Source organism: Pelodiscus sinensis, chromosome 1 (genome assembly GCF_049634645.1).
Source record: "Pelodiscus sinensis isolate JC-2024 chromosome 1, ASM4963464v1, whole genome shotgun sequence".
Lineage (NCBI taxonomy): Eukaryota > Metazoa > Chordata > Testudines > Trionychidae > Pelodiscus > Pelodiscus sinensis.
In genome coordinates, this window is record NC_134711.1 from 29,858,361 (window position 1) to 29,878,011 (window position 19,651).

The window sequence follows — 19,651 nt, forward strand, 5'->3', positions numbered from 1 at the left end:
AGAGACGCACGCCAATAGCATAGGTATACGCTGTCTCATTGTTGACAGGGTGTTGTGTCTTCAGTGCTGTGTACTACACTTTTTGAGGGAGGGTTGGTCACAAAAGATAACAATATTAAGGCAATTACTTTTGCTACACTACAGTTTATTGTAATGATTTCAAAGTTTCCAAATTACCATAAACTATCTTGTTACAATATTCTCTTCTCCAGAAATTAAAACTACACATTCCTGGAAAAACAAACATGTAAGGTAATGTGAATTAAATCACTTACCCATCATACTTGTATACATTAACTTCAAATAAGTTATCCTTAGCATGATTAGCATGTTCAGTTACTATGGAGAAAAACAAAAAACAAACAAACTTATTTATTCAAGCCTTCCTATTAAGCTAAGTTTCATAAACTTATCATGTAATGTTTCGTAAGTTCCAAAAACAAAATACCACATGAATGTGGCTGTCAAATAGAAAACATGAGACAAGGTTGGTGAAAGACTATCTTTTATTGGACCTCTCATCAACAGAAGTTGGTCTATTAAAAGATATTCCCTCAGTAACCTTGTCTAACACCCTGAAACCAACAGTCAACTACATTCCATACAAGCAGAAAGCAAAATTACGTCTTAGCTTACTTTAAAAATATATATATAGGAAACTGAAAAATTCATGTACATAAATGGTGCATTGCTATACTACTCATTTGTAATTGCAGGGCTACATTAAAAAGCAGTTACTACAGGTTGAACCTTTCTAGTCCAGTCCTCTCAGGACCTGACCGGTGCCGAAACAGAGAATTTGCTGAACCATGGGAGGTCAATATTGTCTAGCAACATTACTAACAAATCCACTGCTTACTGGATTCTTAGATGTTTATGGGTGAATTAGAGATAAACAGAAGCACAGAACACTGAGGGCCAGGATTGGTGGCTGTAAAACTTTATGGGATGGCAGGAGACTTAGCCACATCCATAGTAAGTGGACATCTGGCTAACTAAAATTGTGCTTGACAACGAATGTTGCCAGGCCAGAGAATGCCACACTAGAGAAGTTCAACCTGTATTCCATTTCATACACTTATTGCAGAAAGCTGAGCTGTAAAAGGCATTTTCTTGAGTTGCTTTAAATAAATTTATATTTAATACAAGATTGAAGTGGAATATTAACTTTACTTACTAACAACATCAGTTGAGATAGAAGCTAGACTAAACAATGGAGCCACTTTTTGTTCATAGATCCTCTTCCCTTGCCGTTTTCCTCCATATGGATTAATGTATACAAGCAGCTGTTTTGGTCTAGATTCTGGGGGAGGAAAGTAAACGAACACCCCACATTGTTAGTATAAAAACAAGACAGTTTTCATAGAACTGAAAAACAAATTTAAATTATATTTAAATACATACTCAAAATATTTTGTTACTGAATACAGGCAATTTGGACAACAGATTTTATTACATCTCCTTGGTATGAGGATTAAATGAGCTCCTTCTTACATGGAAAGAGCAGCAGAAGTTCATATTACTGTCAGGCAGTTCTGCATTCATGTTGCCATCCACTACAATTAAACAATGATTGCATCAGAGCTACAAATAACTAGATACAGGCTAAGATGGCCTTCTTTTTGGTAAACAATAATCAGAGAAACTGTATGCATCCAGTGGGTGAGATTAATATAGAAATAACCTTGTGTGGAAGGTATTACAAGAATAGAATTAGTAATAGCCAACTGAATAATCCTCCATGTGATAGAGAAGTGGCAAGTATATTTTGAAAAAATCGTATTCTGATCTATAGCAACATGCTCTGCAGATCTGAACTCAATATAATCTAAGAATATCTACCATTTCTGTCTGAAGTCTTGTTGAAAGGACTTCAATTTGACCCCAAAACCACCTATCACAAGAGGGCTATTCAACTGGACATCTTAAATGAGAATGATTTTTACTGCTAGAGGGCTTTAGGGTCACTATATTTTACTTACACTGGATCTTAACTGATTAATTTATTTCAAAGAGCAGGAGTTGGGAACCTTTTTTGGGTCAGGGGCCACTGACTCACAGAAAAATTAGTCAAGGGCCGCACAAAACCCCCTTAACTGAGAAGAGAAAGACACTTCCCACATTCCCCTTGAACCAGAACCAAGGGGGAAGGGGGCGAAACAGTGTAGTACATCTTGTACGCTCGAGCCTGTGGAGGGACAGCGGGGAAAGGAGGGCAAGTGACAGCATAGACTCCCCAAGGTGGGAGGGAGGGCTGATCCTTGGGGGCCATATCCAGGCAAACCAGGGGCCACATCCAGGCCCTGGGCCTGAGGTTCTCCACCTGTGCTATAGAGGTATTGATTATTACCCCTATTTTTAAAAGGCAAGTTTAACGAAATAGACCGAGGTGGCCAACCCATTAGAGACGAAGAGCCAAAATAGCAATGGATAGAGTGCAAAGAGCCACATATTATATATTTATTTGTATATATCTATCCATGTAGATGCCGGTACTCTGGGGAGGTGGAAGATTTTGAGCAAAATACATACATACATACATAAAAATAAAAAATGCCATGCCAGGGGCACTCTTTAAAAGCTGCGTGTCCCAGCCACCCCAGGAAAAGAGGTGCATGCAATTCATTTAAGTTATGCAGATATATATATATATATATATATATATATATATATATATAGTACACAAAATATAGTGATAAAATAACATTACAGAACATTTCGCACAAGAGCCACTCTGACTGGGTTGAAACAGGAGGTGGGGGCTCTGGAGTGGGAATGAAGGATTTGGGTATGAGAAGGGATGAGAGGTGCAAGCTCTGGGAGGAAATTTGGGTGCAGGAGAAAGGAGAGAAGGGGATGCTGGCTCAGGGAGGGGGCTCCAGTGTGGAGAGTGTTGGGGTCAGGTGGAGGGTGGGAGTGCTGAGCAAGCCACAGAGGCTTGTGGATGTGAGGCTGCAGGAGTTTGGGTTGGGGTAGGTGAGGAGCTCAGGGCAGGAAGGCTGGGAATATGATGGCCTTAGGACACAGATTTGCAGTGTGTGGATGGTGCAGGAGTGTTGTGGCAGAAGATTGGGGATGTGGTGGTGCAGGAGTCTGGGGATGTGAGAGGCTCAGGACAGGGGGTTCCAGTGTATGACGAGCTCAGGTTTGGGGTCTAGGGGTAGTGGTGCAGGAGTGTTATAATGCTGAGGCCAGATGGGGGTTTGGTCTCAAGCAGGGGCTTGTTGGCCAGGTTTCATTTTGAAATAAAATATTATGTCAAACACAACATGTTTCAGCACTGTCAGGTTTGTTGTCTCAGTAAGCATGTGAGCTGCTTCCCCCGCTCCCAAACAGCCGGCACGTTTCCTGAACAGCTAGGTCTGTGGCATGCCAGCAACTTCCTTCCCCTGCTACCTGCCTGTGAGGAGAGGGAGGAGAAGTGGGAGTCCCAGGACCATGCCAGCTCCAACTACTCAGGAAGCGCACGCTCTGCTCCTTACTCCCCATGACAGCTGAGTGCTTCCTGAGCAGCTGGAGCTGACTCCTATGCCCCCCCTTCAACCCAATCCCCTCTCCCCTCCCCTTGCCCAGAGCCAGGCACTCCCCCAACTCCAAGCCAATCTCCGCCCCACCTCCCCGGCTCTAACCTAAGGCCCAGAGCCAGGGCCGTTGCTGCTACTGCCACGTGCATCTCCCTTCAGGTGCAAGGATGTGTGCACCCCAGCCTTGAGCGCAGGCTGGGTGGCATGCCATGAGCATGGGGTGGGAGTGCTGTGAGCAGAGCGGTGGTCCATGAGCACCCGCTGGCTGGGACACTGAACACAGAGGGCTGGTGTGAACAAACACTGGCTGGGACACTGTGAGCGGAGGTGGTGGGGAGAGGAACCGTGAGCAGAGCAGCAGGCCAGCCAGCGTGTGTTCACGTGTGAACATGTGCTGGAATATGGCTCAGAGCGGCCCAGCTGTGAGCAGCCTTGCATAGAGCAGCCAGCCTGAGCAGTACCATCAGGAGCCGCATGCGGCTCGTGAGCGTGGGTTGGCCACCCGTGAAATAGACATTAATAAAATGGCCAAGCACTAAGCAGCCAAGCTTAATAATTGTAATTAATAAAATGGCCAAGCTTTTGCCACCAGTAGCACAGTGGCTGAGGAAACAGAGCAGGAGGTGCCTCCCTCCCTCCTTGGTAACGGCAGCATCTGGTGGCTCCATGCTTCCCTCCCCACCCATAGGGGCCTAAGACATACTTGAGGAGGGAGGTGGTGAAAAGGAGGAGGGCCACTTCCCCTGCCCATATGGCAGTAACAACCACACTCCGAAGGGGGGCAGCCTCACTCCGAGGCATGTGGGAGTGGAGTGGGAACAAAGGGGTATTGGGTGAGGGCATAGTGGGGTGAGAGTGCAAGAGGGTGTTGGCATGGTGTCAAAAGTGAATGGGTCAAATGGCATGGGATGTAGGGGTGGGGATCAAAGAATGTTAGGCACTAGGTTGGGGCTAGGCAGTCAGGTAACATTTTATTTGGATATTTGAAACGACCTCACCTGGTCTGGAAAAATCCCTCCTTTGGGACCAGTCAGGTCCGGAGGGTGAAGATGTGCACTCGCAATAGAAACACATGCTGCTGGCTATAGGTGATCCACTAGTCATCTGGGTAGCATTTGAATCTCTCCTGAGTGGCTGCTCAAGTGCTCAGCTTACAAGGAAAACTGCTCCAACCCTTCTGTCCCTCTTGAAGGAGACTAAGGGTGTGTCGACAAAACTATACCTGCGTCTACACTACCGCTGAGTTCTGTCGACATAACTTCGACAGAACTCAGCAGTTTTGTCGACACTGGTAAACCTCATTTTACGAGGCATGACAGAGTTCTGTCGACAGAAGGTGTTCTTGCCTGTAGGGTTGCGTCTAGACTACAGGGTTTTGTCGACAAAGCAGCTTGCTTTGTCGACAGAACTGAATGTGTCTAGACGCTCTATGTCGACAGAAGTTTTGTCGACAGATACTGTCGACAAACCCTGTAGTCTAGACATTCCCTATGGCACAAGTGAGTGTCAGGAATCACCAATGGGCAGTTACCCTTTCATGAGACCTCTAGTACTGAAGGGACAGCACCATCTTCCAGCCGTTTCAACCTTCCAACAGATGTTTCTTTAGATCTCGGACAACTGAGAAATTTGAAAGAAACTTCTATCCACTCAGCAAAAAGATATCTCCTCTCGTCCATTCAAAGTTACAATAGTATGGAAAGTCTGAAAGCCCCACATTCCCCAATGCTTTACACAGTCATTTACACTTGGACAAATCGATAAAAACCCTACTATTTTGATCTGTTATGGTTGGACATCCACTTTCCATAGGTATTAATGACTATTAAGTCTCCTTGTGGCAAAGGAGAATCAGACATTTGCTAGTTCAAATGCAGCATGCCTCCCCCAGGCCTCTCAAATGACCTCCTTGAGTGGGTCTAAGATAGCCTTAAGATAGCCACATTATTAGAAATGACACTAATGTTATATATTTCAGTAATATAAATAACTTACTCTGTAACTCAAGTAATTCTTTAAGTGCCTGTATCCACTGGTTGCATAGTTGCTCATCAATGCACCAAAATGTTACTTCTCTGCACCGCCAGCGGTGTTTTTGTGCTCTTTTCACATAATACACTATATATAGATATAAAAAAAAAAACAAAGAAAAACATCTATACATTCTGTATTTATTACAAGTCTGAAAGGTGCTTAACATGGCTATGTCTCTTAACCCCACAATTAAGTTGTTTCAGAAAAAACAAGTCATCCTGAAGCACCTTAAAACTAACGAATTTATTTGGGCATAACCTTTCGCAGGCTGCAGCACACTTCATCAGAGGCATGAAATAGAAACTTAAGTTTGGCAGGGATATATACACACACGCACGCAAAGACTGGAATGTTACACTACTATGCGGACGACCAATGCTAAGAAGGCCAATTCAAACAGGGTGGATGTAGCTCACTCCCAACAGCCGCTGATAAGGTGAGTATCAAAAAGGGGGGAAAATTACTTTTCATAATGAGCTAGACATTCCCAGGCTCTATTCAGACCTCATCTTGCACAGTAAAATTTGTATATAAACTCCAGCTTTGCAGTTACATGCTGCAGTCTCGTTTTGAACATTTTTTGCTCGTGTATGGCAACTTTCAGGTCTATTACTAAGCATTCAGTTTCTGGCCAATGGGAGCTGGGAGGATTGTGCTGGGGGAAAGTGCAGAGCACAGAGACAACCCTCCTCATGAGATGTCTCATTGCAGAGATGTATATTCTGGTGCCAGGAGCCAGCCGATCTAAGCAGAGTGGGGGGGGGGGGGGGGGAAGAAACAGCAGACAGGGAACCTGCTCAAGATTCCCACTAAGCTGCAGGACACTGGAGGCCCGAAATATCATGGGTGGGCCATATCCAGCCTGCAGGCTGTATTTTGCCCGCCCCTATCCTTGATGATGTGCTGGAAGCTGTAGGTAATGCCCAGTCGCTTTCTTTCTTGGGTCTGTCCTGTAGTAGGTGACTTCTGGATACCCGCTTGGCTCTGTCAATCTGTTTCTTATTAAGAAGGGTTATGACTTCATTGTGGAATCAAAGAGGAGATGAGACATGAAAGAAAGATTTTAAAGTATCTTTAACAATAGCTTTGTATATAAAAACTCTTTGTATATCTCCTAGATTCAAATCCTCTTTAAAATATCTACAGATAATTACAGTTAAATAGTTACTGTAGCATTCTAAAACCAGGAGCTGTTTCACTACCTGTGAAAGCATGCGGCTTTGCCATTTTTTCCCATTTTCCACTGGTACATTTCTTGTCAGTTTCTTCTACAGCAATAATCTCAGAGGCAGGCACAAAACAATTTCCTGTACAAACAACGCATACGGAAATGGAACATTAATATAAACATATTAAAAGTCAACACTTGAAGTGTAAAATGTGTATTTCATATAAAATGTAGACTATGCACGTAAATATCAGAAGCAGATTTGGCAAAGCCATGCACAAGCAAAGACCAATCAGAAATACAGGGTCACAAAACCAGTCACCCAAAATTTTCCCAGACACGTGTCCATCAATTCTCTCCCTCCCCACTCCTAAGAGAAGGGCAAACAGTCCAAAGCTGAGTAGCACTGAAACCCCATGCATCAGGTCCCAATGCCTACAGTGGGAAGATGGGCCCAACCCAAAAGGGCAGGAGTCACTGCTCAGAAATGAGTGTGGGACTGGCTTGTTCTGCTAACCCCTTGAGCATGGACCTCTTTCATCCTTGCATACCAACTAACACTTTAAAAGTCATGTTCTTAGGGCAGGGGTGGGGCAATAATTTTTGGTTGAAGGCCATTCCAAGATTTTGGAAAGTGGTTAAGGATCACACTTTTCTTTGGAGGAGTTGAAGGGTCTACGATAGTGCAGAAGGGTGCACAAGATAAGGAAGTGGGGTGCAGGAGATGGTGTGAAGTCTGAGAGAGAATTTGGGTGAAGGAGGGGGTTGTGACCTGGGTCAGAGGTGCAGGCTCTGGGTGCCAGAGAGGATTGTGGCTTGGGGATGGGGTGTTGGAGGGGATGTACAGGGCCCAACCTGGTAGGTAGGTGTGACCCGGAGGAGGGAACATGGGTGCGGGAGGGGCAGGAGTGCCAGAGGCATGCTCTGGCTGGGAGTCACTTACCAAAGTGTCTCCCGCCAGCATCCCTATAGCACCCCAAAGGCAAGCAAGGTTCCCTGACTGCTGCAGCCCAGGATCTTTTAAAACTACAGGCTGCTCCCTCCATTCAGCTCTGGAGCAGATGGGGGGGGGAGGGGCTTGTGCTCCCCCACCCCCAGACCAATTGCTTAGATTCTATTGACTAGTTGTTTCTGGCTAATAGGAGCTTAGGCTTGGGCTGGAGGCAGGGATATCGCACAAAGTTTTCCCCTCCCTCCAGAGCACAGAGACACATGGAGCAGCCCTGTGCTTAAATCAGCAGCAGCTGAGGGTTCCAGCAGAGGGGTCCATGGGCTGGATCCGGTAGCTTGGCCAGGAGATATCTTATCCACCCCTGGCTTAGGGGGAAGTAGTATAAAAATCACAGGGAGCATCAATTTACGGTGACTGTGCTGGGGACTTTTGATAAAATATGACAGGATACCTCTGCTGTGCTAATTATGAGAAAAGCATCCTATTAACCTTTTCTATACCTCTATCATGTTCTCTTATTCACCTCCTTCAAAACATTTCCAGTCGTCTCAATTTCTCTTCAGATTTAAATCCCTTCCACGCATCATTGCTCCAGTTTTTTGAGATGAGGAGACCAGAACTGGTCACAGTACTTCAGATGAAATCAAATCATTGATTTATATAAGGTCATTTATAATATTTATGAAATCTACTGAAATCTTCATATTTCATGTGTTTTAAACAGCAGCTGTACATTGAGCCGAGATTTTTCACTAAGCCATGCATGATGGATAAAGATCTACACTAGGGATGTAAAATCCCATTTAATGATTTAAACAGTTAACCATTTAAACAGAGGCGGGTGTGGCTGGAGCAGCCCTTGCCCACACAGAGCCTGGCCAGAGCAGCGCACTGTGAGCAGGGGTGCTCCAATCTGGCTAGAACAGCTCCTACGCATGGTGGCCCTGGTCCTGTGCGCTGCAGGCAGGTGTGCTCTAGCCATAGACAAGTTTCACAATTCCTTCTGAATGTGGTCAGGCTTAGGCTCAGATGTATTCCTGGCAACAGAGAATTCCAGAGACATACCTGCTACAAAGAACATGTTGCCTGACAAATCTCCTTAGTTCTCAATCTTGGGAGTTTAATTTAAGCATTCTAGAGAAAGATAGCAAGCAACATGGCAGGTCAGAGGGGAAATGGCACCTCTCAGGAGTCTAAACCCTAGGGGTATGTATAACTACATTCTATTTTTGAAAGGATATGCAAATTCCACGGGAATTTGTCTTCCATATCTCACTTTCGAAAGCAGATCTTTCAAAAGTGAAAGTAGTCTGGATGCTTTTTTGGGGGAAAAACCCTCTTTTTCAAAAAAAATGTGTGAACCTCATTTTTAAGGAAGATTGCTTTTTTCAAAAAAGTGTTCTCCTCCCTCCCCCCCCCCCCCCAAAATGCATCCAGACTACTTTCGCTTTCGAAACATCCACTTTCAAAAGGGAGCTCGGAAAAAGATATGCAAATTCCCACCGAATTTGCATATCCTCTTTCGAAAATAGAACGTAGTCTAGACATAGCCTAGGACTTGTATGTCAGTTGAACTGGAAATGCTAAGTTATTCAGGAGCAGCCAGCCAGCCAATACCAATTGTATTTTTGCACCACACTTATCACAACTTAGACCAGAACCACTCTCTGGATAAAGATCAGTCTCTTGTGATGGGCTCCAAATGCTCTTTGTCACGTGCAGTTAAGCTTTTTGAATCCTGGTAGCAATTATTCACTGTTCCTAAATTTCGGTCTCAGGAAGACTCTTCAGATGCAGATCCTGTGCGCCAGACACCCTTCTTGGCAGTGAGATACTACCTAGATTCTGGAACAATGCCTCAGCATCTGGGGGCTCAGGAGGACTAAGACACATTATCCTTACAGTCCATCTGATTGTGGGAGCCCTGGTTTCCTAGTTATCCTTTTAATTGCTCTGTCACAGCTTCTCCCTCAGTCTCTCCTCAAGCTTGTGCTACACAAAGAATGCTCAAAAATACACTAAGATTACATTCAAACCAGAGATTCTAATATAACTGGCATTTTCAAAAGAAAAATGGAGTTCATAGTTCTTTCAAGTTAGCCTACCTCTGAAGTCAAGAGATACTCTGAATTAGGGAAAGCTTCCAAGCAACCCGTATAACAATATGTAGGCTTGTGTACAAGATTTTGGGGGAAGAGTTAAATAATAGTTAGTGAAGCTACTGGAGTGTATGATGGACACTAATCTGCATAGTCTTTCTATATAGAAGTTAATTATTTAAAAGAGGGTAAGGACATTACAGGTTGGTACACAGGAATTTCTGTGGGGGGAGGAGAGGGTGCGGGCTATGGGAGGGGCTGCTGGCTGCACCGCTCCCACGGTCCAGCCTCACCCCTGGCCTCTCTCCGGGGAGAGAAACGGGGGAAAATCAGCTCCAGACTTCCCCTTGGTTGGCCAGAGCACAGGGGACGGAGGCTGGGGCAGCTTGCTACCTGTGCTTTTCCCTGGCCAGCCAGAGCATGGAGGGAGGTTGGCAGCACGTCACTGCTGCCTGTCCCATACCAGCCAGAATCAGCCCCATGGCGGACCATGAAGGACAGTGGGGGAGGGAAGATGGGTTTGCACTCTTCACACCCCTCCTGCGTACAGGCCTGCATTAATAACTCTTCACTCGTGGGTTTCACTTCTGTCTTTGTCTGGGAAGCACCAGTGAGGGTGATGAAAAGTATCTTGAAAATTCCATACAAAAACTGCTTATTCATTACTGGTGAATCCTTAGTTTTAACTAGGATTTGAGAAATTGCAGTTCCTTCTAGGAAGACTATATAATTTATGCCCTTACTATAATACTAGTACCAGACAGGCACACTGTCCTGACAGGAGAAGACTGCACCAACGTTAATGAAGTTAAGAAAAATGTACTCCATGAGAGAGGTAAACTTCCAGCTCTCCCTTCTCCAATACTTGCTCAAGATGGAGACTAATACCGAGAATATTTCCATATGGTTTTGGAAAGTTACCACACTAAATATCGATGGACAAATGTTACCGAGATGAATGTAGGGACTCACTTCACTCTTCCAATACAACAGTGTGGGGAAAACATATGGTCAAACAAACAGTAGCCTAGAATCCTTGTCCATTGCACTCTATTCCCTCCCCTTTTGTAGTTTGCCCTGAGCATTCATATTTGGGTGCCTATTTACAGAGACTAGCTGCTCTTTCATTGAATCTTACTTAAAAAAAAAAAAACAGCCCTCCCTGACCCAAAACAGAACGACTTACCTGCCAACAGCCTGAAATATAACCATAAAAACCCACCCAGAGAAATAAATAGTACGGCAACCCTCTGAGAATTGTGGAACAATTATTCCCCTTGAAAATAATCCACATTCCAAGTCTACTAACTCCATGTATCTCCATAACAGTATTACACTAGACTGTGCCACCATAGAGGAGTTCACTACTGTTTACACTGCTGTGAGATCAATATCAGTCCCTATATGTACAATGAAGTTTATTATGGGCTTTTATAGACTACCTTTTAAGTTAACAGAACATACATTGCTCAAGGATATAAAAAAGCAACTCCGTGAACCATGCAAGTTACATTAATGTAAACGGTGTTCACATCATGTTATGTCAGTAGGAGAGGCTCTTCCCTTGGCATAGCATGTCTTCACCAGATGTGGTGCAGCTGCATTCATGTAACATAGACTAGCCCTAAAAGTTCATCCTAGCTGAATGAACTTTAAACACCCATCTAGTTGAGTCCCCACACATGCACTCCCATCTGTATCAAGATTCAGCGGACATAGAATCTATTGTTGAAGCTTAATAAAGAAAGCAAGGTTCAAATACAATCTAGTAAAATCACCCTTCCCTTGTGGAAGCAACAGAATGATATATATTGCATGTATAAGGTTTCATGATTGACCTATTCAAGACTTAGTAAGACACAATTTCTCGGTTAAGAGGATTCATTCCATAAAGACTCATGTCCTACTTTTAATTTTACATACTCTACAACATAAGTCTCAAGATAGAGTCAGTGTTGCTTCAGAAAAACTCCTTTGTCACGTGAAAACTCATAGAATAGTGTGTTGAAAAGTCCACTGTATATCTAACAGCATATTCTGACACTTGTCTTTTTAATATTTCTAAACATAAGAACAGCCATACTGGGTCAGACCAAAGGTCTATCTAGCCCACAATCCTGTCTGCTGACAGTGGTCAATACCAGATGCCTCAGAGGGAGGGAACACAACAGGTAATCAATCATAACATAAAGTAATAATACATATTTTAGTGAATTATGAATATTAAAAGATGAATTCTAAATCAGAATATTACTTTAGATTACACTGTAACAGGCACAACAATTTCCTGCCACAGAAATATGGACTTTTTGGACACCTAGTATTAAGAGGATTTCTTAGGCATAGAGTAATGTAATTTCCCCAACTCTGGTTATGCTAAAATCCAGACTTTTGAAGCTATGCACTGTAGAGACTAAGGATGTTAAATAGCAGTTAATTTACTAAACAAGTAGTCGAGGGAGAGCCCCACTGGGGCTCTTGTACATTTCAAAGGAGGAATGCAGAACACCCTGTGCAGCCTGGGGCCAGTGGGAAGTCCTGCTGGCTCTGGGCTGCACCTGGGTATGCCAGCTTTGAAATGTACAAGAGTCCCCAGTGGGAAGAGGGGGTACTTCAAAGGGCAGTGCCACACAGCTGAGCCCCAAAGTGCTAGTTGTGCGGCATTGCCCTTTGAAGTACCTCCTCTTCCCTCCTCCTTTGCTGAATATCTGATAGAGGCAGCAACGGGGAGGGGGAAATCAACTAGTTGACTGACTATCCGATAAGCATTTGCTTACTGGGTGGTCGACTAGTCTTTAACATCCTTAGTAGAGATACTGTCTGCCAATTACACGTTAGCAGAAGGACAAATTCAAAAGCCTAAACCTTATGTAAAGAAATGGATAACCTGTGCAGACTCTGTTCAGGATCTAAAAGCCATGGTGAAAATCCAGTTGTGGGTTTTGAAGGGCAGCTTAGCAGAGCTCTAGATTGGAGTTGGGGGTAATCTCTTAAGCTGTAAGCATGTGTATAGGATCCTTAATGTGTTTTTTCCAATTCCTTTATCTTAAGAATAACTGCTCTCTCAAAGAGAACTGAGTGGTAACTTAAGTTGGGTCAACACATTACTCATAACCAGAGGAGGGAAAGTAAATGCAGGCACTGTCCTTTTAGGCAATCTGGCTTGTTGGGGATATCACAGTGTCAGGCACGGAGCCACAGAGCCTTAAAATCCCTGGTCAGGAGGGAGAGTATCACCAGTCTCTCCCAGGAGAAGTGATAACCTGGAGCTGGAAACCTGAAGGGGAGCCCCCTTCCTGGGCTGGGGGATGGGATGGGAGAAGGAGGAGGGGATATGAGCCTAGCTAGCTTAAAACTGTGACAAATGCATGTTTAAATACACAAGCACCAGAAAAATGTGATGAACACTGGTTACTATTGTGTTGCCAATCCTTTGGTTCCTCATCAGCCTTTCAGAATGACATTAGGATAATTGCCTGATGTAACTGAAGTTCAGAGTGTTTCTTTATAGATATACCCATTTCAAGAACAAGGTCAGAAAATAGGGTATGTTACTTATTGCTTTACAAATTCACATTTTATGCCATATTGACAAGTGACAGTACTTCATATTCTCTTTGCTTTCTCTTTATATCAAAAGAAAACAATTATTTCATTGAGACACACAAGAAAAACAGGCACATGAGGGTGCATCTACACTGCACCCATAGCTCAAAATAAGATATGCAATTTGAACTACGCAAATTGCGTTATCTTATTTTGAAATCACTTATTTCAAAATTTGGCACTGTCTACACAGAACTTATTTAAGTATACTCAGTACAGCCAGGCTGACACACCAGCAGCCAGCAAGGGAGAATACTCAGAGCAAAGCTGCTTTCTGTAGGAAGGGCAAGGTACAGGTTAGTTATCAGGTGAGGCAGTCGGCAGGGATGTTCTGAGGTGGTGTACTGGGACATGGGTGGAACCCAAGTACCCTGGGCCTATAGAACTCACTGCTCCTGCTTGAGGATGCACTTCATTGGCTTTACAGCAGACAATCTGGGGAGAGGGGTGTTACTGTGAAACCTACATTTTACATCAAATTTCAAAACAAAAAAATTGGAAAAGAACCACACCTTAACTGATCACCTAGTTTAAAAAAAAATGGCAAAGTTCCATTTTAATAGCCTGACAGCCCTAGAGGCTGGTGCCCTAAATGTCCTCAGAACAAGAACACATGGGTAACGTGACTCAGCCTACTGGCAGAGAGCCTATGGTAATTCAGGATAAAGCCTTCTCAAATTTGCTCCTAAGGGAACAAATTGCACACAAAATATTTGTAAATTGTACATGTCAATAAATAAATGTGGAAGTTCCAGCATGGTACTAGGGAGCACAGGCCACTAGCTGGAAGGAGGTGGGAGAGCATGCTGCAGTCCCACTCTAGGATAAACTCTGTACTGAGAATACACCTAAGAGCCAATCCAGCTCCAGAAATACCCCAAAGCCCTGTTCCTCCATGCCAGGTGCAGCACGTGTGGGCAAGCAGTGCCAGCCCAAAAGGCTCCAAATATGGAAGGCTTAGTATTGTGAGATCCAGATGTGGGATGAGAGGGTTCTGTGTCAGACAATGTGGGTGCAGGCAGCTCAGCAGGGGGCTCTGTATGCATGGGGCTCATTCCTACATAAAACAGAACCCTCTGTAAGGTCCAGATGAGGGTGGCTCGGTAGGTGGCTCAGTGGGGGATGGCACTATGCAATATATTTACTTGGACTCAGGTCTGTGTGCCAGATCCCTAGGTTTGAGCATAGGATTAGATAATTCAAAATCTAGGATTAAAATACAACGTAAATGCTCAAGGCCACGGTTCCCTGATGTAGGTCAGCTGGTTCAATTCCTAGTCACCACAGGCTTACATTACTGTGTAGATGTACCATTAGGCCTAGTGTGCATGACACAGTTGGGTCAATGCAAAGCAGCTTACATCAACTAATTATGTAAGCGTTTACACTTACATTTTGCCCTGATGATGTAACTACCTTGCTAAAACAATTCAATTGAACCTATGTAAGTGGCATAAAGATAGGTCTGCACAGTTTCGTTTCTGTTTACAGACCAGGCCTTCACTTCCTGTTTTTTTTTTTTTTTTTTTAAAGTCAACTTCATACAACAGTACATTCAACAGAGAAGAAAGAACTTTGCTATTAAGTCAAATGTCTGGCAAGGTGTATAAAAAAAAAGTCAGAATTTACAATAAAGTGTCAGTCCTGCAATTAAAACCAAGTTTACAATACAGATTTAACAAATCTAGGTGTTAAATGTTGTGCCAAATGTTTACATTAGCAAATATGAAACTGCTAACGATAAAGTGTTTAGTGTGTAATAGATTTATTATACAGATAGTTCTTAATTAGGACATTTAAAGGGACACTTTAACACAAAAATAATTATCTTTGATACAAAAAAATCTTTGATACCTGACAAATATTACTCACCATTTATTTCTATTTCAAGAATAATGTTTACATTAAGTACGGCCTGGTTTGTACCGAGGCATGCTACTTTTGTAGAGGATTAATTTGTGTTCTGTAAGTCTGGCACTGTATCTAAACAAAAACTTGTTAATTTTAAATAAAAATATATATATATTAATACAAAAGTTGAGTAAGAGTTAAAGTTAACTAATAAGGTTCCCACAACCATGTGTTCCCTTGTGCACACAGTATGTACAGTGTATAATTCATTTGCTAAATTCATACAATTTCAGCCAAAGACTGAAAACCGTAAGTCTGATCAATGTAAATCCAGACTAATTACTTGTAGTGTACTAGCTACAGTAAAAATTCTATTGTGGTAGGCACTGTACAGATACACATAAAAAGCCAGTCCCTACACCCAAAGAGCTCACAATATAGGTGTCACTCTAGATTTGCACTCTTCCAAAGAGTGCTTGATCACATAACTTAATTTCCTGAAATATGTGCACTAAATTTGCTTTCTTAGTCAGTTTTTTGCCTCAAGATGAGAGGGAAAGAAAAATCACATTATAATATGTGGACAAAAATATATTCAGTTATTTTTAAATGCAGCAAAAACATAACTCAGCATGTAAGAATGATTTAATGGTCAGGGCACTAACATGGGACTTGAGATAGCTAGCTTCAATGCCACTCTGCCACTGACTTCGTGTGACCATGTCAAATCACTTCATTATTCTCATGTCAGTCTCTCCACCCAGCCACTGAAATGGGAATAAAAGTACTTGCCTACTTCCCAGAACTATTATGAGGAGCAACATATTAAAGACTATGGAGCAGTTAGGGTGATAAGAAGGACCACAAACGTCTTGAGATAAATAAAACTGTTAAAATAAACATGACACTGCAAAAGGGGCGAAACACTATGTGTGCATAAGGTTGCATTGCATGCCTATCATAAAGGTGGAAATCATGGATTCTGTGACTGCCATGACTTCTGCACTCTGCCCAGCCCCTGGGACTGCCACTCCAGATCTTTGAGCTTGTCCCCAAAGGACAGCCACTTCACTGCTGCAACTTGCTCCATGGACAACCAGGGCAGCTCCCCACCATCCCAAGTGGTGGCTTTCCTCCACCTCTACCCTAAAAGGAAGTGCCCTGGAGTCCCCATCTAAGATGTAGTCAGTTATATTTGGGGTGAAAGTCCACAGATAGGTCACAGGCGAACAAATTCACAGCCTGGGACCTATCCATGACTAAATCATAGTCTTACCTATGCGCACTACAGTAACATCTAAAAGGAAATTTTATACCTTTCCCATTCAGGAGGTTTCCAAAAAAAGATTACTCCATTATTTCTAACATCAAATTTCTTCAAACTTGTCAGACACTTTTCTTCCAGTGAACTGAATGTGTACCCTAAGTCTGAAGTTAAGCCAGGTCCCCATGTGCACCAACTCCTGCAGAACCCCTCCACTCCCATGTGTAAACGTGAAACAGCTGAAAACTTCCAACATAAACCAAATAAATACCAAAATAAACACATATTAACATCCCTAGTACCGATTACCATGAAGCTAGACATTTGTATAGGCACAGCGATATGACTAGCAAGATTTAGCCTAAGACCCATAAGTCTTTGTGGCAGAGACAATCTTATTACATGAGCATAGCACCCAGCACAACAGGATCTTGACCAGGGTTGGGGAAAAGAGCTTCAGTGAGCTGGATCCAGTCTGTCTAGAGGGCTGATCCAACCTGGGGTCACCCTGCCGCTCCCACACCACCAGGACAATCAAGACCTGGGGACAGGGAAGCACAAAGTCTCCTCTTGTCATCAGGGCGTTCTGAACAGCTAGCGGTTCTCTCTAGCTGCCTGGGGGAAAAGTCTTTACACACTCCCCATGCCCCCAGGCCAATCAGGGACTGTGGGTGGAGGAGCATGGAAGTGTCCTGGACCAGCCAGCTTCTGAGGCAGGCTGGGGCCACTTCAAAAATCTGTGAAGTGGCCCCCCTTCTAAAATTATTGCCCTCCCCTGATCTTGACCCTTAGTTATGCTGTCATAGTAACTTAGAGGCCTCAAAACACCAGGCAACTACCATCTTTACACTTAAGAGGAAAGCATACTTGAGAAATACTGGAATTATTAAGTAGTCAGCTCAGCAAACACACAGAGAGAACATTTCAGCTGAAAATACACTATTTCACTGATGAAGTTTTTCCTGACATCTCAGATGTGATAAATGTATTAAGTTGTGGCTTGACTATGTTAATAGTCTGATGTTAGACTTGCTAGTTGTGATCACATATTACAGCTAAATTACACAACTACGATCACTCTCAAAGTGACTAATAGTCTCCTGCATATATAAAAAATTGGAACTTTTTCAGCTATTACTATTTTTATAGAATGCTCAGAAACAAAATTATGCACAGCTGGCCTTGTATCTACTGATAAACTTTTGAGGAGGGGTGGGGTAAGGGTGAGAAAAATCCCTTACTAAGGCCTTGTCAGATTATGAGGATTTTAATAAATGTGGTCCAAAGTCTATGCATGCAGCATTTCCCATAATTATGAAGTTACTTAGTGAAAAAACTCAAGAGCAGAAGTCCGCAAAGCTATTTTACTATTAATTCCCACCAGCTATTTAATCTGGTGCCCCCTAAAGTCCTGCCCTAAATATATGGCTTTCCTATTTTGCTCACAGCATGTCATCTGCTGCTTAAACCATTAACAAAGTGTAACGGATGACATAAAAGCTACTGTGTACTGCTCAATTTTTTAAAAAATCTATTTTTCAGTAGTACTCAAGAAGCTCCTAATAAATAATGCACCAAATATAGCATAGTGGGTTAAACACTACCCACTACAAAGAACTCCTCCAGAAAAGACCATTGCTTATCTGTGTTCACAGCGAGAGAAAAGAGCAGGAACCTTTGAAACGATATGTTCGTTCAGCAGAACTGTTCACAAGAGCTTGTACAGGACTGCTCACTGGTCTGCCTCCTTTACCACAGAGGTGGCTGGACATCGGAAAAGGTGCCTGATCATCATGCGGTTACCTCCTGTGCATGCCAGTGACGGCAAGGGCCCAAGCAGACAACAACAGGTGCATCCTATGTCAACCTCCATAGCCCCTCCAGCCATACAACCTCGCACAGCGCAGAGCCCCTTCTACCGCACCCCACGTAGCCCCCACCACTGCCAGAGCGTCGCCAGCGTCCCCTACTACACCCCCGCCCCACAGCCCCTGCCAGGCAACCTCCCCCTCCCCCGGAGCCCCGCCCATCTCCGCCCAAGCCCGTCAGCGCCCCGCTACCGTCAGAGCCCCTCCCTCCCGCCGGGCCCCCTCACTCACCGCCGCGCCGGCGAGGCTGCGGATCCCGCCAGGACAGCAGCCCCCGCTCCCACTCTAAGGTGACCTCCCAGGCGCGCTGCCCGAGCGCCAGCGAGGAGACGAGCCGGGGCCGCCGCCGCCGGCCGCCCACGGGCTCCTCCATGGGCGCTCAGTGCCGGGGCACGGCTGCCCCGCGACGCATGGCCAGGGCCGGAGGAGCCGCCCCGCTAGCGGACACCGGGATGGCGGCAGCCAGCGGCTAACGGGGCCCAGCCTCACCGCTAACCGGCTACTGCCCGGGGGCGGGGCGGCAACGTCAGCACGTATGCAAATCACCGACGGGGCGGGGTGGGGGAGGGGAGGCAGCCTCGCCGTCTGCCAGGCACCAGCTGGAAGGTGCAACCCAGCCGCGACCCCACCCGAAGGGAGAAACCAGTCGGCTCGTGACCAGGCGTCGGGCTGCGCGCCGCCTGCAACTCCCAGCATCTGGCCCTGCCTGTTGTCGCCTTGCAACGCCTCCCGGGCTCGCCAGGTCCCTCCTCTCGCGCCCTTGCACGCAGTCCGAGCGGAGCGTGGCCAGAGCGCGGTCCTGCTCTGCATGCGAAAGGAAGAGCCCAGAGGTCACTCACTGCTGGGATGCTTGCACCGTGCTGGGAGCAGATGTCTCTCTCAGTATGTGGGGACACACAGTGCAAGAAGTGGGGTTTCCCCATGAAAGCTCATGAGTCTACATCTATATATTAAACAGCTAGTAGTCCTGTAGCACCTTGAAGACTAACCGTGTATGTTTCTCTCCACTCCCCGAGGAAGTGGGTTTGGCCCATGATTCTCTCTCTATATATACAAGTTCGTATGCAGGAATTTCTGGTGAGTGTGTGGGGGTTTTTTTTGTAAATGTGGAGTGCAAGGGTGTGAATGCACCCCCTATGGTTCCCCAAGTAAGGGGGGAAATCAGCCCCAGCCTTCCTGCTGGCCAGAGCATGGGGGAGGGAGGCTTGGGCAGCAGGCCACTCCTGCCTTCCCCTGATCTGCTGGAGTATGCTTGAGGGACCATGTGGGATGCTTTCACACCCTT

At 44.7% G+C, this 19,651-nt stretch overlaps 1 protein-coding gene across 2 annotated transcripts in view; it reads right to left on the reverse strand.

The window, feature by feature from the left end:
- Positions 1-18,961, reverse strand: part of CERK (ceramide kinase) — a 65,602-nt gene extending 46,641 nt beyond the window's left edge. The window contains exons 1-5 of one of the 2 annotated variants that reach the window (XM_006120418.4): positions 18,598-18,961; positions 6,761-6,865; positions 5,520-5,642; positions 1,178-1,303; positions 276-339 (exon numbers count right to left, since the gene is read on the reverse strand). In XM_006120418.4, coding sequence (XP_006120480.2) covers positions 276-339; positions 1,178-1,303; positions 5,520-5,642; positions 6,761-6,865; positions 18,598-18,739 — 560 coding nt within the window. In that variant the 5' untranslated portion in view covers positions 18,740-18,961. The remainder of the gene's footprint in view (positions 1-275; positions 340-1,177; positions 1,304-5,519; positions 5,643-6,760; positions 6,866-18,597) is intronic. The other variant, XM_006120417.4, reaches the window with a different exon arrangement.
- Between the last annotated feature and the right edge of the window lie 690 nt (positions 18,962-19,651).